This window comes from Cyclopterus lumpus, chromosome 1 (assembly GCF_009769545.1).
Source record: "Cyclopterus lumpus isolate fCycLum1 chromosome 1, fCycLum1.pri, whole genome shotgun sequence".
NCBI lineage: Eukaryota > Metazoa > Chordata > Actinopteri > Perciformes > Cyclopteridae > Cyclopterus > Cyclopterus lumpus.
The window spans coordinates 21764322-21787592 of record NC_046966.1 but is presented as its reverse complement, the minus strand read 5'-3'; the positions used below and the strand labels follow the sequence as shown (position 1 = coordinate 21787592).

Genomic DNA, 23271 nt, shown 5'->3' with positions numbered 1-23271 from the left:
TTAAGCAGACACGCGTGCAGGTATCCAACCATCTTTATTCTTTAGGTATCATCATTGTCACAACAGTATAAATAATGGACATGCATGAGATCGTTGTCGTACAAACTTTAAAATGCACAAAAATAAAATTCTGTTACTGCAACAAAAAATAAAATAAACAATCAAAACTGGAGAGTGGAAACAAAGCTGATGGGAGTCACAAATAGAAATGGCTGGCGAACCAGACGGCAGCAATAATGCCGACGGTTACATTAAATGATTAGTTTTGATCATTCAGATACAAATATTGGCTCGTTTAATATAGTATTTGGGTTTGGTACTTTTCTTTTTCTAAATACTTGTAAAAGTAATCTTGTTTTTTGGACTGACAAAACAAGCTGGGAATTTTTTTTGAAATTTATTTTTTTTTTCGACGCTACAGATTTAATGATTGACTGGAAGAATAATCAATACTGAAAGTATTTGTAGTCGCTCTGCAGCTAGTGAGGCAGCTTCTGCTGAGGGTCACCCCGGGGAGCTCGATACAGCCGAGGTCAGAATGAAGGCCAGGCCGCATAAAACTGACTAATCATGGCTTTCTTTTTCTGGACTTTATAAAAAAGGTGACCTGGTATTGTTCTAGCTGGAACTCTTTTAAAAAGAGTAAGTGCAGCCAAATTAACATGAAAACTTGTTAAGTCTGATAGTTTTGGTTTCGCTTCCCTAGATTTTTTTTTTTTTTTGATATGCTTCCGAGGTTTCTGCCGCAATCCTAATACACTTGTGGTGAAATAATCCTGTTTTGTTCTCACAGCAAAGAAAATAACCTCGGCTAGACACAAGCAGTAAAATTATTTTGTTGAGTGTAGACGCCACCCAGAAACAGTGTAGCTAACAACCTGTGTGCGCAGTAACAGTTTTATTCCTGTTCATAGTACTTATACATTAATAACATTTAGAAAAACAATCCATAACTATAATTTCTGTCATTCCAGAAAATACCGGTTATTTTTCTTTCCATCAGTGATTCCCAAATTTTCAGCTTCTCTTTTTGAATGTCCAAACAATATGCGACCACGTGTGTAATATTTACAAACTACTATTACCACCTCAGAACCAGATATGTAGAGCATATATATTCACAACAAAAAGTGAGCTTTGTACACACACATCAAGAAACTCTGGAGTGAAGCACGTTGTTCTTGATGATTTAGTAATTAATAAACAATGTGCCACAGCAGCTGCACATCCTCGTGTGCACGTGAAGCCTCACGAGTGCATCTCTTTTTTTTTCCAGTAGAGGTATAAAGTCCAGTGATGAGGCTAAAAGTGAAACGGGAGCGCTGCCGGGCCTCGAAGGTCTCAAGTTTCCTTTCCTCCGTCACCCACTCCAATACAAAAGTCCACATTCAGACACACATTGTTCAGTTTGTTGATAATTGCTCTGAGAGAGTCGCTCACAAAACAGAATTATAAAACATACGACGCTCTAAAAGCACCGTGGAAAACATCCGGCGTCCTCTTGTCCGTCTGCAAATACATTTTCAGTTGGTGTCCCAACAGTTTCAGAGTCCCTTTTGTCTGACAGCTGGGTAGCCATCTTACCATGCTACTTAATGACTCGATTACTAATACATTTGGACTTCTCTAAAATACAGGAAAAACCGACCAAAGAGAAATTAGAAGCAACTGTGCTTTAAAAAAAACGCCATCAGCCCGCGTACCGGCCGGTTAGACAGACGCTGATTAATTAGGCAACTTTTCCTTTTTGAAGTCGCCGTGGGTTACAGATTCTGTCCGTCACACAAACCCCCAGTGGGAGTCGGCATGAGGGAAGCCGGGTCTGGCAGCTGTGGAGTCGTGAAGCGTCATCTCCAGGTTCGATTGCTTGGCTTTGTGCTGTGGGACCGACGCCGGGTTTCACATTCATATTTCATGTTTTTCGTGCACACGTTTTTCGTCTCGCTGGTCCTACCTCTCCGGGTCCCGTGTGTGTGTGTGTGTGTGTGTGTGTGTGTGTGTGTGTGTGTGTCGTGCAGTTGCTCAGGAGGTGGATCAGCAGGAGGAGGCGCTGATCTTCTCCGAGACGTCGGGGTCGGATTTGGCCACCAGGAAACGGAGACGACCTCCTCCCAGACGAATGAGGTCCACCGCGCTGGAAGAAAGAAAAAGAGTCCGGTTACGTGGAGCTCAGCAGAGACAGAGGGCGGGATGACTGTCTGGGCACCAAATCAAATCAATCAAAAGTAATCAATTGGCTGAAGAGGCGGACAGCCGTGTGGGGTATATAGTTAACGCGGTAGAGACAGAAACAGCCTCTGTACCTCTGGTAGTCTGCTCCGATCAGACTGGTCCCGTTCACAGCCAGGATGCGATCCCCGATCCTCAGTCGGCCGTCGGAGGCAGCCGGTCCGTCGGGGATCAGAGTCCGGATGTAAATGCCGGTCGCGTTGAGAGGAGTGTGCTGCGGGAGGGAGAAGCGTTTGAGAGCGTTACTGTAGGCGAGCCTCAGGCCGCTGGAGCTGATGGACCAAATTAAAGTTATACTGCGGTTAATTAAAGTACTCGGACACTTTTTCATGCAGGTGCACTTTAAAACTTCTATATGACACTTAAGTATTAACAGTTTAAATGTGCATTTGATTGCATCTCAACATAACATTTTTTTTTTTAGGACTTTTTTTGGTCATATTATAGATTCTATGACTTTTCTTGACATACTAAACTAGGATTTAAAAAAAAATATAATTTACAATGCCTTTTCAGCATACTATACTATGACCGTTTTTTTTTAATTTAAAATATTTCCAACACACTACATTCAACACTTTTGTAAGACCTTTTGAAATAAATATATAAAAATATATATATTGTTCGGTCGTCCTATAACCTTTTTTTGAAATACAATACCATGACTTTTTTTTTTTCTATGATTTTTCAATTGTTTTGTGGAATATTTATACTACTATTTTTTTCGACAAATGTGATGACCAAAGATCTTGAATGTTGCTTTTTGTCTGTATTTCAGTGTTCCTGGTTAATTGGCGGTTGAGGCCTTCAAGGAATGGGAAGCATGGTTATGTTTTTAGGGTTGTCCGCCTGTCCAGTCTTGTGTGTGTGTGTGTGTGTGTGTGTATATATATATATATATATATATATATATATATATATATATATACACACACACACATGTATGTATGTATGTATACATATATACACACACATGTATGTATGTATGTATGTGTATATATATATATATATATATACATACATACATACATACATACAGCTGGATAATCTGGCCTGAATGCTAAAAGATGTTTTTGTATTCTTCAAAAAGTATTATCTTTCACAAAGACAAAAACTCACCGCTGAAACCGGAAGTAACGGGTAATATGAAATCTGTTTTTAAACAGCCGTCTACTCACCAGGCCGTCTATGAGTCCCATGCCCAGTCCGTAGGGTCCCTTGTCCAGTTCCACTACAAACACCACACACAAGTCATCAGCAAGGGGAGGGGCGCCAAGGGAGGATACAGGGAAAGGAAACTCACACCCACTAATACACCCTGCAGAGGACACGGACACCCAAAAACACAACAAAAACACACACACACACACACACAAAACACACACACACACACACACACACACAGGGTCTCGCTATGGGGTTGGACAAACATAAGAGGTATTTCTGTGCAGAAGACACACACACACACAGATACTGAGACACATGCTACATGCTACATGCTAATCTGACACACAAACATGTGCTTCTGACGAGAGCCTGCAGATGTCACACTCGCTGCACTAAGAACTGCAGAGGGGGAGGTGTGTGTGTGTGTGTGTGTGTGTGTGGGGGGGGGGGGGGGGGGGGGGGGGGGGGGGTCCTGCTGTCATGTGCGGCAGAGCTGAGCAACTTCATCTTCAGGATCATGTGAAACACTGTTTTAGTTTTTTTAATGCAGTGTGTATTTTGTACTGAACACGAGTAAGCAGATCGCGTCTTGGTCGTGACCGACTAACATGAAATACAGTTGACCCGATGTGACCAACGTTTATTTAGTCAGTTTTCACTGGTCTCACGGTACCTTGCATAACAATTAATCTAATGAGTTGTATCTAAAAGAGATCGGTGAATCTCTAATATCGTGTCTAATGAAACTGCAAGGTTTAACATTTGGATTGGCAAAAACAACAACGACACCATACGATATGTGATTTTAAAATATTTCTAAAATAACTCCTTACTTATGTGAAGCTTCCCACGTTGTCGTTTACACAGCGGTCATTTTAAGACCATTAATTGTGGCGTTCCTGTTCTAGATTTTCCAAAAACGCTGCCCATGTGTCCCTGTCTCCCATGTGTATCGTACAGCCTACCCTCCAGTCCGTTGGAGATGAGCCCGTTGGCCTTTTTGCATTCTGCCGCCGTTCTGCCGGTGCAGCCGTTAGTCTGGGTGTTGGGGCCTATGATATGCCCCCCCCCTCCTCCTCCTCCTCCTCCTCCTCCTCCTCCTCCTCCTCCTCCTCCTTCCGGGTACAGCGGGGTGTTGGGAGGGGTCAAAAGGCAGGACGGGTCTGGATTCGCTGTCCGAGTGTGGTGGACGGTGCCGTTCCTTCGGAGGCTGTGAGTGTGCGATTGGCCCGGCGGCCTCTCTCGTCCTCTCTCCTCTCCCGTCTCTGCCGTCAACTCGTCCCCAGGACCCGCGGACCGGGGGCTGCTGTTGGCCGGAGGCAACAACTCCCTCTGTGTCGGGATTGGACAAAAACACTAAAATTAGATGAAATCATTTGAAATCTCCCGGTTATATTTCGCTTTTTCTTCTTGCAGCGCACAAAAAGCTTTGTTCCTAGATAATTATGAGTCTCTCTAGTCAACTTTAATTGGAATAATCAATTAAGAAATTTCTCCCTGAGGATGAATAAAATCTAATCTAATCTAATAATTCACCATATTTTATAATGTACGTGATTCTGTGTGCGTGTATATGTGTACATACGAGGGTGCAGTAACACTAGGGATTATGGTCTAGTCAGCCGTTTCCACTAATTAGACAGCCTAAAGACTAATCAGATTAACCATGATTTAACCATGTCTAGGTTTCTGTGAGTTGAGTGTGTGTGTATGTGTGTGTGCGGGTTGGCTGGAGTGGAGGGTTTGTGTCGTTCATTTATGGGATTATGGAGGAACTCCTCAACGGCCGCAGCTGCCGAGGCACATGGCCTGGATTACCGCGAGGTGTGTGTGTGTGTGTGCATTTGACATTATGCTTTTGTTTCTGACCTGAACGTCGGGCCAGTCGGCCGTGTTGGTTCCATTGGAGTGCGTGTGCACACTGGGAGTGTTGGTGTGCGTTTGCGTCTTGGTGCGCAGCCCCCACAGGTAGTGACGGATGTAGAGCAGCTGTCTGTAGATGCTGTCTTCCACACACTCGCTGTCCAGGTCCACCCCGAAGCCGGCGCTGGGCAGCACTATGGGAGGGTGGTTTTCAAAGCTCTCCAGGAGGTCCACTGAACACACACACACACACACACACACACACTGATGTTAACGCACTTATACACACACATACACTCATAAAATACTTGATCCAGGATTGCTGTACAGCTCCCCCATCAACCCGTCACTGTTTTGCAGCTTTCACACCCAAACGACACAAACATTTCCTAAATTCATTAAAACTTTATACTTCGGAAGGCCAATATTTAACTTTTTGACTCAACTACATTTAACTGAAAGCAATAGTTACTCTGCATACTTAGGTTAATCCAACAATTACACTAAACTAACAAATTATGATGCATTATTTGGGATGTACACACATAAAAGTTTGTTCTTAATGTGTCTATAATTATAATCCATCAATATAATATTGTATTTACACTCCCGTCCCTCCACTGAGCCCAGCAGTACGGGCCTCCAGCTGCGCCACGTCAGTGTCTGACGTGGTTGTTCCACAAAGTCTTGTTCCACAAATATACATTCACCTGTTCTGTATATATACGCTTCATCCTCGCTGCTGGGTTGCCATGTTGGGACGGGGCCTATCTCTGCTGTGAGCTGGTACTGGGTGAGAATCCTGTGCAGCTGCACCGGCTTCAGAGCAGAGTGCTCACTGGACAAAGCTCGCCAACTCATCTGCACACGGAAAAATGCATTAAAAAAAAAAAGGAGGAAAAGAAAAAAGGAGGAGAAATTAATCGGCGGTCCTTTTTTTTTTTCCCCCAATACAATCCAGCAATCAGGAGGAAAGACAATATGCAGGCAGTCACAAGTTGATCCTGGAAAATCCTTTTTAAAGACATAATCAATCAATAGCTGATCAAAGTGACTTGTTCATGAACAACAGTCAGAAAATTGATTGCTGATCAAAAGCTTTCAATCAAAGCTTTTCACACGCGACTGATGGCCTCCATTCAAACACATGTTAATGTTTATTTTCAAGTATTACCACCTAATTAATGCCAGCTAGCAATCCTGTATAAGATTGTGGGTAAATGTGTATGTGTGTGTGTGTGTGTGTGTGTGTGTGTGTAGTACCTGTGTGAGCTGTTGTGGGGGAGTGGCCAGTATGGACACAGTGCTGTTGAGTTTGGTGAAGAATTTGTCAGCCAGATGTCCCAGACCGGACCTGCTGGCCCATTCCATGACCATCCGCAAACACGCCTGAATCTGCAGCACCTTGGAGCGCTGGAACCAACCCCGAGATGGACCTGCGCACACACACACGCGCACACACACACAGCAGAATTTGTGTGACTTTTTTTTTGATACACAATACTGTGAAATGGTGTTTGACATGTTTACGTCACACTAGACGATAACATTTCTATTACAAACTATACTATGACATTTTTATGATACGTTAGTTTCATACTATCCCACACACACACACACACACACACACACACAGTGAGATATTGATATATTTTCATCAGAGGCACTGCATAATATTTCCATTGTTGGGTGTGAGCATGTCTGAGAGAACAGCAGACCACAAGAGGGGCCCGTGTGTGCTTCTCTGAATGCGTTTGTCTTGTACGACAATACATATATTACACGCGACATACATGCATTTTCAAGTAAATCGATGTCGAGGTTAATGAACCAATAGTAACAGCCACCTGCTCGTCGCAGAATACAAATCGACCGCAGCCTCAACAAAAGTCAGCTGACAACAAACCGGCACACAGCCAGCATAGCATATCCCCTCCCCCCCCCCCCCCCCCCCCCTCGGTGTAATCCTTTCTTTCTCTGGTACACATCAAAGAACTGAAAGGAAGTTTTGTGTAAAGTTAAGCAGGCGATAAGTTGAAATCTGGCATTTGTCAAGACGGCATCCCATAGTTTGTCAATCTGTCGTTCCATTACCTCACCGCAGCTATAATTCCTACGTAAGCTTTCTGAAGCTTTCTAACCCCCCAATGTGAGCCTTTGCTGGGGTTTGGTACAAACAACGGCAAACAACTGGACTCACGCCAACGACACCCGAGGGTCTGCACAGACGCTAAAACGATATATTGTTCAATACTTTTTTTTTAATAATCAGACGCGATCTACAAAATAATAGATCAGAGACGTGACAGATTCAGCTCCTTGCTACTTTCCATCAGCATTTAGCAAAACACACACACTACGAAATAGAAATAATAAAAAGTGCATGCTCCAAATACACCGAATACAAACGGCAACTAACAATGTATCCGTTATCAATTAATCCGGCTATTATTTTCTTAATTAATGAATGAATTGTTTGGTTCTTAAAATGTCAGAAAATACAAAAAAAAATCATCCATAAAATGTCCTAAAACCCAAAGCGACATCTTCAAATAACTTGCTTTGTTTGTATTTACTAATCCTCTCTTTTTAGAAGCTAGAACAAGGAAATATTTTGTATTTTTGTTGATAAAATGCCAATGAAATCGACTAATCGTTGCACCTCTGGCTTTAGTGACAGCATAGAAGTGAGGGTGGCGGATACAAATATAAACACAGATCCTTAAAATTAAAATGCATTACTTTGAGAAATACAATCTTTGTATGATACAATATAACAACCTTTTTCTTTCGACAAAATAAGCCAATTTAAAACCGTAAAGATATTTACTAAAGTCAAAGAATTATGACATGATGTGCACTCTTACATCCAGGACTCTGGTCTGTGAAGCCAAAACCATCAGCCCCACTTCATTTAAAAATAAAAAAAGAGGTAAGATTAGGAGTCTGTCTGATTAAATTCATAATTTTTTTTTTTTTTTTTTTACTCATACTGCCAATCAATGCCAGTTTTTGGCACTTGACAGTTTTCAATAAAAAACTGAATTTATCTCTCTACAAATTAGACATAACAGGGAGCTAAAGGCAGACACTAAACTGGCAACATTATGTGCAGACAGCACACACACACAACCTTTAAAATATTCTGCCATATGTTTTGGGCGCACACACACACACACACACACACACATATTCACACACTCCCCTCTGTAATAGGCTTATGTCTAGGCATACAGTAATCTACGTGTGAGGCATCGTAAACGAACGAGACATCACTTAACTTCTCAGCAAGTGTGTCATAATGCTTCAAAGCAGCTGGTTTACACACACACACACACACACTACTCTTTAAAACACAGATAAGTCACTGGACATTTGAAAAAGGTGTCGCAACACGCACGTACAAACACACAATCGTCCCGTCTCTTTCCGAGTTGCCATGAAAATCGAGCCGACGAGAGCGAGTGTCGCAGAGCGCTCGGTGCAAACGTCAGCGTTACCTGCCACAAAACTCTTTCACTGTTACCATGGACACCGGCGGTGGAGAAATGTCAATGAGTGAAACAAAAAAAAAGGGGGAGCGAGAGAGAGAGAAAGAGAAAGCCAGACGGATGGAGGGAGGGCAGGGAGTTGGAGACGAGGAGGGGAACGGGGGGAGCCTCTGCATGAATATAAAAAAGGTATTTCTCCTTCTCCTTGTTGCCAGACATGTGATCTCTCCTGTCTACATTGGCTAATGAAGACATATGGAGTGTGCGCAAGTGTGTATTTGTGTGGCTGGAGATACAGGGGGGAGGGTGTGGAGAGGTTGGAAGTGATTGGGGGTGGGGGGGGGGGGGTCGGACACGTATATAAAGCAGAGGGTAAATTACTATATTCTGTATTTGGTCAGTGTAATAGACTATTGGCCAGGTTATCACAACTACTAAGTGGCCTTCCAGCCTTGTAACCTTCACTCTGACCTTTTCCCATCCTCCCACCCCTCCCCTACTCTATCGCCTCTCTCTCCTCCAATCCCACCTCTACTCTTCTTTGTCTCACCCCGATGGCCAGATGGATGGAAGGAAGGCAAGGAGGAGGAGGAGGAGGAGGAGGGGGGGGGTAGACAGAATGCAGATAGGAGAAGGGCATAGAGGACAAATCTCTGTTGGTCTCGGTCAAAATGCTGACAAGGTCTCTCTCTCTCTCTCTCTCTCTCTCTCTCTCTCTCTCTCTCTCTCTCTCTCTCTCTCTCTCTCTCTCTCTCTCTCTCTCTCTCTCTCTCTCTCTCTCTCTCTCTCTCTCTCTCTCTCTCTCTCTCTCTCTCTCTCTCTCTCTCTCTCTCTCTCTCTCTCTCTCTCTCTCTCTCTCTCTCTCTCTCTCTCTCTCTCTCTCTCTCTCTCTCTCTCTCTCTCTCTCTCTCTCTCTCTCTCTCTCTCTCTCTCTCTCTCTCACACACACTCACTCACTCACACACACACACACACAACTGTACACACCCCTGAGTGTGTGTGTGTTCTGCCCTACCTTTGTCCATTAGCTGGTTAAACAGCGACACGTTGGAGAAGAAGAAGAGGTAAGCGAACATCTGGGCCTGGATCTCGGGATGGACCTGGTAGCCCTGCAACAGCTCCTGGCCATTCTGAAACACCTGCACACAAAATATGCAAAAGACACAGGTGAGCACAGCAATACCGTCGCTATGACAAGACATGCAACCGTGTCTATTGTTGCGTCTAGTGACTCACTTTAGGTTTAAAAAGTTAAAAAGGGGGGTTAATCGAATGTCAAAAAGGTCCAAACTAATTATGTTGGAATAAGAGAAGAATCTATATTACAAATACAATGTGGAATAAGAAGCCAGAGTTTAGCTGTCGCGACCTTGACTTCTTGCTGCATGAAGCAAAAATAAAGACGGAGGTCAACGATCCCCTCTGACCCGTACCGTGCAGTTGACAGTTATTTTATGCACATGTTGTTCAACAATTACTAACCTATAAATCTGTCACGTTGCGATTTCTACCCCTATTAAATATATTTTGCAGAGAGAATATTTGTCAGTTTCACCAAAACAAAATCATTGTGCATACTTCACTAAACATGTTTCTCTTTTCCACGACTAAATATTCTGAAATAATCTCAAAATTCTTTATTCTGTAAGAATGTTCACGTCCCAAAATACTCTTCTATTATTAGATAAGATCTGTAAACGCAATTGAACGATTAATTCATTTTTCATTCAAAAAGTGGAGTATTGTTTTTCTTAAAACTACAAATTAGGATTTAAAAACAAATCTAAATTATTTAGTTTCATTTATTTTTTCTCCTCTTTTGGTCTTTTTGTCATTTACGATGTTTTGTCGCGTTCTTTTTTTGTTCAGTGAAACTGAAAAAATAAATCAATAAAAAGTTTTTTTTTTAAAAAACGAATCTGTACAGGATATTTAAAAATGTTAAGTGGACAAAAGACATAATTTATAACAAACAAAACATTATTAAGACTATCAATCAATTGCATCTTCGTGATCCTGACAAACCTTAACGGTACAACGAAGTGCTTACCTGCAGGACCCTGCGTACAGGTTCAGGAAACCCGACACCTCCTTTCCAGCAGGGCTCAGAGCTGTCGACTGGGAATGGATTACAGTCCAACAACCCTGGTAACACCACATAAAGAGCCTGCACACACACACACACACACACACACACACACAATGATTAAAGTGATCTGAAATAGCAAAATAACCTCATCTAGTCAGTCATTGTGCGTGCGTGGGTCTTCTGTGCTAATGAGAGTTGTCATTCGGCCCATTAAAAAAAGAAAAGGTGTTGTTTCTTCAGTGAAGGGTCGGTTACCTTGGTGATATAGTAGACACATTGTTGGAAAGTGTACATGATCACTTCTTCCAAGATAGTCATTGCCTCCTCGTTGGCTGAGATGGTCGCAGACAGCAGCGACTCCTTTGACCCTGAACACCGATGACAGAGACAGAGGCGTACTTAAGAGGCGGCGGGAGGCAGAGATGTAGCTGCATCAGTGTCTCCTGTGTGTCAGAGTGAGTAATGACTCTTCAGCCACGTTGTTTTCACACTCCTCATTCAGACGAGTGTGTGTGTGAGTGTGTGTGTGTGTGTGTGTGTGTGTGTGTGTGTACCTTGGAGTGTCTCTATGCTGTGTGTGTACGCTGGTGCTCTTTGCTGTATGAAGTAGAGGATCTCGATGGAGTTGGACATCCAGAAGAAGATGGTCTGCAGGTCTGGGATCAAGTCGGAGATACTGAGCAGAGACAGGGTGGACGGGTCCTGGCTACGTGCATACACACACAAAAAAAAAAGAGTGAAGGGTTACACACAGTTAGGTAGATATACTGACGCACTAAATTACCAACTCAAATACGGTACATGAGCACAGATGCTCTCTTTCTGCTGGAAAGCGATACTCACTGCTGAGCTTGCTTCTGAGCCAGATCCTTTGTCTTCTCCTGCAAAAGACACACACACACGGCAATTAAGCGCTCATTAAACTTTTAGGATGTGCGTAGGAGAACCAAGCTTCTTGACGCCATCATTAACCTGCAGAAAGAAATACCCACGACTACAAAACCTCACACACACACACACACACACACACACACACACACACACACACACTCACACTGACGCATGTTGATAATTACTTTGCGCCTCGCTGGACCGGATAAAGGCTTAACTCTATTTATAAGATGCCCCCCCCCCCCCCCCGACACCCATTTTAGGATAAAAGGGTAGAAAACAACTTAGAATAAAACAGTCGGCTGAACCATTATTCTGGGTTTTCCAGCAGTGATAACAGAGGCAGACCACCTCACCCTAATATCAAAAGTGTATACATTCTTATAAAAATGAACATATACACCTTCAGGGAGAAAAAGAAGAAAAGCGCACAGCGAATTCCATATATTTAAAGAGAGATCTATTATTTAGGCTGTTATCTCCTGACTAAACTCAACGTGGAAAGATGAGTTGTTTTTTTTTATCACCGCCGCTAAACAAGTTCTTGGGTAAGACCCCGATATGTCAGATAAAGACACAACATGACAAGCTATGGCCTTTCCGATTCCATGTGCCTCGATCAGTACATTCAGCATTTTTTTTTAAAATATCTATATCCCTCAACTTGGTGGCAGTTGCTATGGAGACAGACAATTCATTGTATAGGCAGAAGTGTGTGTGTGTGTGTGTGTGTGTGTGTAATACAGTACAACACATGTGATATGCAACCTTGTTAAACTATTCACCTGACCTGACATGGCTGACCAGTTTCTCTCCACATCTTAAGCGCACACACACACACACACACACAGGTAGACAGACGGACACAGAGAGACAGTGTGACACAGAAGAGGAGAGACAGACAGATACAGAGAGACACAGACAGGCACTGACCCATGCGATGGTCTGGATTCGTCGGACAATCTTAAGCAGCAGTTTTCCAAAGCTCCCAGGTGGGAAGGTTGAAGCCGAGTGTTGGATGCACAGACACAGCAGGTAGGCAGGTGTCAGCTTATGGTCGTCTCCTGGGAAGAACTTTAAAGGTTCAGTACACCCAAGTTATGAAACTATACATGTTCTCACATCCCTCTCGTGGTTTCTTACTAGTTTGCGGTTCACAGATTTTTTTAAAAAGGAGTCTGGAGTAACAATGACATTGCTTTTCATGGACACTTCTTACTATGAATACCGTCAGACTACAGAATCACAAGGATGAAATGGGACTGACTAGATATCACGAGAGGAGTGATTTTAGTGAAATTACATTTTAATTGCAACTCAATACATCCCCTGAGATAAAAAAAAACCCAATGCATTGCATAAGTGAAATGGGCCTCTTTCAATTATTAACGTGAATCAGATCACAGACCTCCAGGTTCGATGAGAGACACAATCCTGTTCAAAAGCTGGTCTTCATGAGTCGGGTCAAACTCCAGCTGTAGCCTTCTTTTCTGACCCCCTCCCCCTGCCCCTCCTCCTCCTCCTCCTCCTCCTCCTCCTCCTCCTCCTCCTCCTCCTCCTCTTCCTCCATCCCCTCCGGACAAACTATGGGGTGCTCCCGCTGCCGTCCCCCCGCTGCGGGGTTTCACCAGGTGAGGTTTGAAGCTGCGTCTGATTGCAGGAACACTGGACACCTGCGCCGCTCTGTCCTTCAACACCGAACCGCACATCTTACAAGTCTGAGCGCCGCCCTCGCCCTCCTCCACCACCACCCCCGCATCGTAAAGCTGCCCGAGGGAGCGAAGGCGCGCCAAGGTCTGAGCAGGCAAGGGCTTGGCGCCCGTGGGGTCCTTGTACAGGAAGATGTAATGCGCTCCGAAGGAGAGCAGGTCGCCGTGTCGCAGCGTGGTGGAGCGCTCGCAGCGGGAGAAGTTCACCAGAACTGTGGCGTGGAGCACCGGCTCAACGGCAACACAGGACCGCTGGCTCTCCCCCGGCTCCTCTCCCTTGTTGTTGATGTTGGCATGGCGACGGGGCGCGGGGACTCGGCGCAGGCGACAGTGGAGGGGGAGGATGTCGGGAGCGAAGAGGCAGATGTTGGGGCGAGCTGACGGAGTCTCCTGACCGACAGTGTGCTGCTCTCTGTTCAGCAGGTACACCAAACAGTCCTGACACACACACACACACACACACAAATAATATCACACCATCTGACATTTTGGATGTCTCTTAAGGCGACGCATGGACCTCTTCCCTTTCCTCACCTGCTGGTTGTATCCCTGCAGCAGCAGGAGGTGCGCGGACTGGTAAAGCGAGTGCCTCCCCTCTTCCTTCCTCCGGCCGCTGGAGGCCGCCTCACGTTCCCGACCCCTTAAGGGCCCTGGCAGGGTGGAGTAGTAACGCTTGGGCTCGTCTCCCACTCCCAGCTGCAGAGGCACACGTGCATTCAGGATTTCATCGGCAACATGTTACAATGACAATCGATTACCCCCCCCGACCGGGCTTCAGCGCGAGGGCCCCACCTGGTTGAGGCTGGTCTCGCTGAGGCTGCGGCAGAAGGACGAGTTGCTGGATCGGGGCAGGGTAAGCGTCCCCTTCGCCCTGTTCCTCTGGAGCTTACGAGCCTGAGCGTTAATATCTACGGGGAGGCAGAGAGGAGGAGTGAGAGAGAGAGAGAAGCAAGTGTGGGGGGGGGGGGGGGGGAGAGAATAGCAACGAGGGAGAACAGGTGGAGAATAACAACAAAAAAAACAATAAAAAGGGAGAGGCCGAGCAGGGAGAAGGGGCGGTCGAGGACACAGAGGGAGAGTGGAAATAAGAAGAAAGTGTGCTGAAACATGACTTGTTGGCATGTATGTCTGACGCATTAACAGCCATGTGTGAGTGGAAACACCATCAAACAAACCAGTCAGATGGAGTAAATGGTGCTGGATGGAGCAGCACACGTAACATTGAACCTGATGAACGGTGAACTGAGCAGGTCCTCATGACGTCAACTTGTGGCCATGCGATGGCTCTGCACACACACACACACACACACACTCACACTCACACTCACACTCACACTCACACTCACACTCACACTCACACTCACACTCACACTCACACTCACACTCACACTCACACTCACACTCACACTCACACTCACACTCACACTCACACTGGTTGAATCACTGGCAATGGGGGTGGCGCTGGTGACAACGCAGGTAGAGGTGGTCTCCATGGCAATGACTGACAGCCACCCTACCTGAGGCCAGTCCCCACCTTTAGAACTGGACTGTACCACTCGACCAGACCGCAGGGGGGAGCTCCTGTGTTTGCCCAGCCCGGACCGACCCATTAGAGCCGCCAGGAATTGGGAGGTTTTGGGCCCTACAGCAGGGTGGGAGGGGTTAGGGAGAGGGGGGGGAGGCTGAGAAAACACCCCCTCACCAAAACACCAAGCACAGAATAACCAACACACACACACACACATCATCCGCACACCACAAGACGCACATGCACTGTAAAGCAACAACAACAACAAAAGAGAAGAGTCTGTGGTGCTTCGAGTGAGTAACATCAGCAGTTAGTAAGGAGAGATACAGTTAAAGGTATGAGGTACAGGATTTCCCCTCTAACATATCACTGTCAAATCATTAAGATATCCCATTCGATGTCAAGCAACCGCTGCATTTCTACAAACTATAACGCCTATAATCCACTTAATGCTTTTATTTAGGTCGATTTGGGTGTTTTTGTCTTTGATTTTAAAATAACTGAAACCAGCAAAGTCGTGAATGTAGATTGCGTGACTGAGGGGTTGATATTACAATTAAATTGGCCGTGATATGTTCATGTAATTAATGAAAATCCTACCTTTAAAAGTGCTATCTCGAAGTCATAAAGTGTGTGTGAAAAAAAACAAAAAAACACACACAATTCACACACGTGCATGCACGCTCGCACATACACCAGGGAAGGAAAAGAAGTGGGCAGAGAAGTAAAGAGAAAGAGACTCCAGGGTTTGTGCGAGTTTTCTAAAAACACGACAACACAAGAGAAATGGTTAGTGTGTGAAAATGAAAATATTTGTGTTATTATTATGTATAGATTAATAAACCAGTTCCATCCCAAAAGGCATTCTCTGCTGTGATTATATTTGTGTTGGGTGAAATGAAATGTCTCAAAGTATAGTGAAGGCTGGTGATAATCTTTATTTTTCTTATTGTCAAAAATGCAACAAATATTTGAATCTGATCCTTTTTCATGGCTTTTTAAATATTGTTTTGTGACCTGTCCAAAAAGTGTCCAACATTAAATATAAACGTGTGACTGGGAGGCTGAACACTGGTACACCTACTGGGTGTTTCTAAATGCCTTCAACAGGAAGCACGAAGGGGAGTGTCTGCATATGTGTGTGTGTGTGTGTGTGTGTGTGTGTGTGTGTGAAAATGGCAAACTTTTCATCCATCATCAGTAAACCAATCTACAGAAAGGTCACTTCATGGTTCATGCAGACATATTACCGCATTGCAGATGTAAAGTCGTGACAGTAGTTTTTACAACAGAGTCTGTGCAATTTGTTTACACGTTAGCTCTTGAAATCTATCTCCGGAATAGAGTGAATCTCTCCCGGAAACTTCAACATCGGTTGAGTGTACACGGTCCAGGTGTGATACAGTGGTTGTGTGCAGGTACTTGATATCGTGTCTGTAGTAGGAAATGTGTCATTCATCAAAACACTAGAGTGCCCCATCTACACCTCCGGCTGCAGAGGATTCAGCTTTCACTCAATCAAATCGACCAGCTGTCCGTGCATTTCCACTGCACCGGTGTGTGTGTGTGTGTGTGTGTGTGTTTTTCTTTAAGTGCTCAATTGCACATTTTTACAGAACAGCATTTCCAGATGACAAAGAAACATTTGCTTATCACCCAGGAACAACCTCTTCTCTGCAGGATAATAACTGTGACGAAAGCTTTTATTCTGCACACACACGCACACGCACACACACACACACATGTAACGCGCTGTGCTTTTCTGCTGAGTATGACATGTTAAGAAAGAAAGGGAATTAGACCAGCTGCTGTGTGTCTCTCTGTGTGTGTGTGTGTGTGTGTGTCTCTCTCTCTCTCTCCTCACCAGCCGTGATGGTGTCCTTCTCCTTGGCGTTGAATTCCTCCACCTCTGCTCTCCTGCGCAGCTCAAACCGGCGAGCGTGTCCTTCTCGGGGTTTCCAAAGCTCCTGCAGCAACAGCGGCTTCTCATTGTCCCCCAGCGCGCGCAAGCATTCAGTCCGCCACCCCAGTTCTCCGATCCCGCCTCCCCCCTCCAAGCGGCCGATCACATCGCACAGGACGTACGAGTGCGCCGCGTTCTTGTTCAGAGAGTAGCGCTCGAGGGCCTCTTTGACCAGCTCCTGCGCGCTGGAGCGCGGGGTGGCCAGGACGCTCTTGTAGTTGGCGCCGGCACAAATCTCATCTCCGAAGATCTTCAGCACCCCGGGGGCCGAGCTCTGCGTGGAGAGTTCAGCGGGGTCGTCCGCCGGTCGCTCCGGGGGTTCAGTCGTCGAGCGCCGGTCCCCGCGAGTGTTTGTTCCAGTTTCCACTGGGACCCGGTCTCTGTAACTCAGAGTACGGTACAGGACCTGGTGACAGACCAACAATATTGAATGCACATCGAGCCCACTTTATTACAGACACTATGCGTTTCTTGCATCGTCTATTAAACAAAATCACAAATAACGTTTTGATGCATCAAAGCATTGGAAAACTAGAAATAAAACAAAGAGTCTACAGCAAAGCTACCAACTCTGTGAGGCTACACCCGATCACAGCTTTGAGCTAAATGTGCCAGATGCTAACATCAGCGTCCTCGAAGTGACAACAATAACATGCTTTTTGTCTTAGTAAAGTTTCTATCCGAGGGAAATGAACCAAAGGTAAGTGGCAGCCATAATAGGAGTCAAATTCCCTCAATGCTAAGGAAAAGGAGGCAATGCCGTCCCACAATTCCTTGCAGCAGAACCATCGCCCTAAACCGCCTCAACAACATCCGCCATCACATAAATATGTGACTTAATGTAAGTGCAGTTGGAATCGTCTTCACGCCGCGGTCGTCCTTATGAGTTCTAACCTTCACGTCTAGTCTTGACCTCGGGGCGTTTTCCATCGAGGTCAAAGAAAAGCGGTTCGGACTATTCGACCGTAGCCAACGTTAACCACGTTCGCTAGAAGGTTTTGGACAAATTACAATTTTGACTCGATGACCAAAGTTATTGCAGTTCATCACGAGGGAGGGGACTGACTGAGCCCTACAGTCATGCTCCTTGCTAGCGGTTAAACTGAACAATCAATTTTAGATATCGCAAAACCTCACCAAATAAAACCAACCTTTTCTGCATGGACAAGTGAGGATATATGTTTTTTTTTTTTTTTGTAATTTGGGTGAACTGGCCCTTTAAGGGAATTGTATTTTTAGATATAGTGCAGAGCCTAACACATCATTTAATTTGCCCTTGTTCACTTAGATGGGTCTTTAGAGATTGAAAGACTGAAATGGCAGTGTGTGTCTGTGTGTGTGTGTGTGTGTGTGTGCACACCTGTGTGAAGGTCCTGCTCTGGCGTTTCAGGCGGCTCTTGGACGGCAGGGACATACTGGCCCCAGAGGAAGAGCCGTAGAACATGGTGCTGCTGTTGGCTTCACAAACTCCACAACTGGTGAACGAGAAAACACATTTTAAATATTCTACTTGACCCCCATCGGGAAGGATTCAAACATTCTCACACACACACACACACACACACACACACACACACACACACACACACACACACACACACACACACACACACACACACACACACACACACACACACACACACACACACACACACACACACACACACACACACACACACACACACACACACACACACACACACACACACACACACACACACACACACACACACACACACACACACACACACACACACACACACACACACACACACACACACACACACACACACACACACACACACACACACACACACACACACACACACACACACACACACACACACACACACACACACAAAAAGGCCATGCATAAAAAGGTGTCGATGGACTCACAGCTACATCTGACACTTACTTGTGAAACATTTGTAGATCTGGAAGGTAAAGAAAATCTCCCCTAAATCTATGTGAAATGTATTCACCATAAACAGACAAAGAACACAAACTGTGTGTGTGTGTGTGTGTGTGTGTGTGTGTGTGTGTGTGTGTGTGTGGCATCACCTTGATGCCGTTACGTATCGTCACTCCGATGTGCAGCAGCAGGTATATGATACAGTTGAGGGTCAGATGCTTTTCATCATCTTTCACACTGGAGGAGCAAAAGTAAAAATACGATGTTCATGCCGAGTTCTGGATCACTGAGGTTAACTTATTTTTAAGATTTCCTATAATTTAGATATTATCGCCGTGGCTTTGAGCTTTTTAAATGATTTCTTTCATAGAGCTCAGATTTTTCACACCAATCAAAATTGCAAATAAACATCATATAATTGAGTTCTGGGCAAAACCTGCAGATGAAGAATTGATTTTTTTGTAGAGAAACCAATTGGTTTTAAATCCAGTGGCGTCTGTAGTAGAATAGTGTTATGTGTTAACATGCTGATCTTAGTCTTCAGACTTGGAGTTCACTGGATGAATCGTCTCATCTTATCTTTTACCCGCCATCTTAAAATCAAAACCAGGGTTGATAATTACCTAGAGTGGAAAATATGACAACCAAATCCAGTGTTTAATATACCACTAAAAATCCTTAGAAAATGGAAAGCTGATCAGCGGTTTTTAAAGGCTCAAATTTTTCAAATTGTTCCTATATTTCTCTGATAAATCATTTAAATAATGCATTTCTAAAACTATAGAAAGTATGGCCTTTTTCAGATTGCTTGTTCTGTCGGATCAACAGTCCAAAACAACCTGAATTTTCATTTTGTTGTATAACCATCACATTTGAAAAGCCGTAACACATAAATATTTGCTATTTTTACTATATTAACCTTCTGTCCAGCTTTAATATTCTATATTTTTGTTTCTGATTGCGTTGCATCGTATCGTCCGTCCCAGAAGGTGAGCGTGCTTCACTCTTGGCTTTGCGTGACCTCTTTTGACCCGAAGATCAGGAAGCAACTGGGGCACGTGACAGCCAGTGGAGCACCAGCTATGCCACCAGGTGAAAGCATCTCCTCATGAACTGTTCTGCTCTGATCTGATTGAAACTCACACCGTGTGTATATATATATATATATATATATATATATATATATATATATATATATATATATATATATATATATATATATATATATATAAATTTCCTTGCTGCAAATATTTGGCAGGAAGACAAAAAAAAGGTGTTGTTGTAGCCGACTGCAGGCACTGGTGGGATAATGTGACTATTTTAAATGCCTGCTAATCCACAATAATCTGGCTACTTGGCCGCAGTTAACTCAATCCTGGGACCAACAAACCCCCTCCTGCTGCGTGCACACGAGAAACTGAGATAGACTTGAGGCCTAAATGTTGCATTTGGGTGGATTTTGTTTTTTGTGGCCTATGGATGTGGCGTTACATTTGGTAACCATGTCACACAGACTTCAACTTCTTCTCCACCTTTTCATTCGCCCGGCTGTCCTTGTCTAGACTGCCAGAAGGTCAGAAATAAAATTTTAAAAAAACTTGACACCTTTAAAAACCCAGGTCACATCAAATGAGACAGAACTTGCGTCTACGCGGGTCTGTTTACGACTTTGGGCTCCGTGGTCGTCAGTAGCAACCGGCGGAGCAACAAAAAGGCAGAGATTAATCCGCAGATGAGTCCTCAGGCGCCGCACTAGAAAACTAAACGAGTCGGCCTCGCGCGGTCAGCAGGTGCGTCCGGTTGATTGCGGTCGAGCGCATCACGCGCAATTAATTATCAATTAGCGGAAACACTGTTTTTTTTTTTTTTTGACACGCGAACAACGTTCAATGACAATTAAATGCTTAACTGCGAGTGTGGTTTAAAAAAAAATTAAAATGTAAAGAAAATGTGTCGCGTCTGCCTGTAAATGTGAGCGAAACAAATAAAAAAAATAGATCCTGGAAAAAAGAAAAGTTGTGCGGTTCCAGCAGCGACGAGCCCAGTCCCCAGAGGGGCTCCGCCGGGTGTCTGTTGCGTTAGTACTCACGCTGCCTGCATTGCGTGGCTCCATGGTGCTGGGGAATCCTTCTTGGCTTCTCTCTCATTCCGTCTCTCCTACAAAATAAGAAAATCCCCGGAAAAATAAAGAGAAGGGTGGGAGGAGGCGGAGGAGGAGGAGGGGGGGGAACCCAGAGAGCGACACCCAGCCGTCCGTGGTCGCCACACACTTCACCCCCAAAACAGCCCGTTAACTTGGACGACAGCCAACCGCGGAGGGCTCCTGGTTCCGTACGCACATCTCCGCCGAGTGTCCAGCAATGCCTGCTGCCTCCGGCAGCCGCATTCCCCTCATCCACAGCGGTTCGCTGCCGGGCCGCGACGGAAACAGCCGAGCTCTCCGCTGCCGTCTCACCTCGGCGCACCTGCTCTGGCACCCGAGTGTGTGCGCGGACACACCGCCCCCTGGCGGACACCCGCGGCAGGTGCACCACAATGGAGGCGCGGTGGGATCACGGGGAATAGTTTAATGTTAAATAAATACAATCATTAAATAAATATTTGTTATAGAAATAAACACGATATGTGTAGTGTAACAATGCAATTGTGAAGCAATATTTATTATAACATGTAAACCTTTTTATTATAAAATGTATATATCATAACAATTTCTTTTTTCAAAATGTCATGGTTTTAGGCCGATGATTTGTCTGCAATCATTCATATGATTACTTATTTAATAATGTAGCATGGAATGTAATTAATCATATTTTAAAAGTTACATAGTTATCATTAACACACAAGTGGTTTGTCTTTAATTAGGACCTACTTTTATTTATTTTTTTGTTATTTATATAATTTTCAGTACTACCATATATTAAATATATATATATATATAATGTATGTATAATTGATGATAGTTACATTTCCCTTGTTTCATTCATTAAATGGAAAATGGGTGAATGTTCAAGAATGACTATACTTAAATTATAGATTTAATTCTCTCCACATTCTTTTGGTTTTATGTTAATAACAGGAATGTGTTTTAACATCCACCAATGCTTTCTCAAATAGGAGGAATGTGATTCTAAATCTTATCAAATGCAGCTCAATTCACTATCATTGACATGAAAGTTTGGTTGATTCAAAAATAGGCTGAAAAAGGGGTTAAAACATGAATTCCAAAGATCATACTGCATGGATGCAAATAGCATTTTTGTTCTTCTTCATATGTTTATATTTCATTGTATGATATGAACTAAATAGCAATAAACAGCTTCAGTGGAGGAAAAAGTGATTTTTCCAAATAGGTGAAACGTTACAAAATGTTGAATACAGGAATATACTGCATGAAAAGGCTTTTTTATTACAAGAGAAATAGAAAAGATAAAAGCATAGTAGGCATCATATAGGCTTATCACAGCACAAAAGCACCACAGATACACACACACACACACGCACACAAAAAAAAAACAATATTAAAACTAGAGAGAGAAAGAATATGAGATAATATAATCCGTCTCGTAAAGAAAACACCAGCAGCACTGAGAACAGAGTCAGCAGCTCCACAATCACAGCGCGTCTATAAACAATGTACAGAGGGTCCATGAAGGCCTCATGGAGAGTTTACAAAACTCTATACAAAGTCAGGTGGGCATTAATGAGACAGATATTAAATTCAAGACAAGACAAACAAACATTGAACCTCAAATACTTCATCTCAGCGTCACCAAACTTGACTGCAGAGCAAGTCAAAATACTGTCTAATACCCCCCTGAGTACTCCGAACCAGCTCAACGCTCTTAGAGTACACACTTAGAGTACAAATACTAAAAGGTACTCTTACATTTGAGAGTATATCTGACAAATTTCATTCCAAACTAACGATATCCACAGTGTGACAAATGTAATCCCCAGTCCATTGTGACAATATATTTGCTCTGACATTAAATGATCACTCCCTAATGACAAAAAAAAACTAAGGGGTAAACAATGCCAACAACAAATATTTGTGTTACTTCCAGGTTATTCTCAACACAGTGTCTTTTTTTGTTGGTCGGGTGTCTCAAAAAGTAATTAATAGGGTTCTTTGAATTTACGTTTTAACTTTTTTTAACTTTACAGTTTAATGATGCATTCATATGCTGGTTGGTGAGTTTAGTAATATTGAGGAATGAACATTATGAAAGTATATTTGAGACGACCCTCTCGAGGGCACTGAGGCAGCAAAGGAGACAGCACAGCTGCTCCCTTATTAAAAATGTGCAGATTTGTTCTATAATTTTTTGATAAGATTACTAAAGTTTGACTATTTAAAGAATAAGTGATCCAGTACTTGAAAAATAAATATCTTTAACATTATAAGGGGGGTAACATTTTTTTTTTTTTT

The 23271-nt window shown here is 43.8% G+C and overlaps 1 protein-coding gene across 1 annotated transcript; it reads right to left on the bottom strand.

Moving 5' to 3' along the window:
* Positions 1 to 17: 17 nt before the first annotated feature.
* Positions 18 to 18401, bottom strand: radil (Ras association and DIL domains). Its single transcript, XM_034532405.1, has 19 exons — positions 18291 to 18401; positions 16832 to 17336; positions 14974 to 15081; positions 14232 to 14347; positions 13974 to 14135; positions 13139 to 13877; positions 12664 to 12794; positions 11683 to 11720; positions 11394 to 11545; positions 11095 to 11207; positions 10801 to 10917; positions 9766 to 9889; positions 6523 to 6695; positions 5970 to 6120; positions 5266 to 5492; positions 4362 to 4728; positions 3408 to 3547; positions 2304 to 2443; positions 18 to 2134 (listed from the first exon to the last, which is right to left on the bottom strand). The coding sequence occupies exons 1-19, from the start codon at positions 18372 to 18374 to the stop codon at positions 2035 to 2037; spliced, it is 3687 nt and encodes a 1228-aa protein (XP_034388296.1). The 5' UTR covers positions 18375 to 18401; the 3' UTR covers positions 18 to 2034.
* Positions 18402 to 23271: the final 4870 nt, after the last annotated feature.

What these genes read in the sequence shown, in the direction of transcription:
- radil (XM_034532405.1), bottom strand. Translation starts at nt 18,374, where the DNA reads ATGTTCTACGGCTCTTCCTCTGGGGCCAGTATGTCCCTGCCGTCCAAG. An exon ending in AGAGCAGGACCTTCACACAG is followed by an intron (nt 17,337 to 18,290) that starts GTGTGCACACAC and finishes GTCTGTCACCAG; the next exon opens with GTCCTGTACCGTACTCTGAG. An exon ending in CCCCACAACAGCTCACACAG is followed by an intron (nt 6,121 to 6,522) that starts GTACTACACACA and finishes TTCCGTGTGCAG; the next exon opens with ATGAGTTGGCGAGCTTTGTC.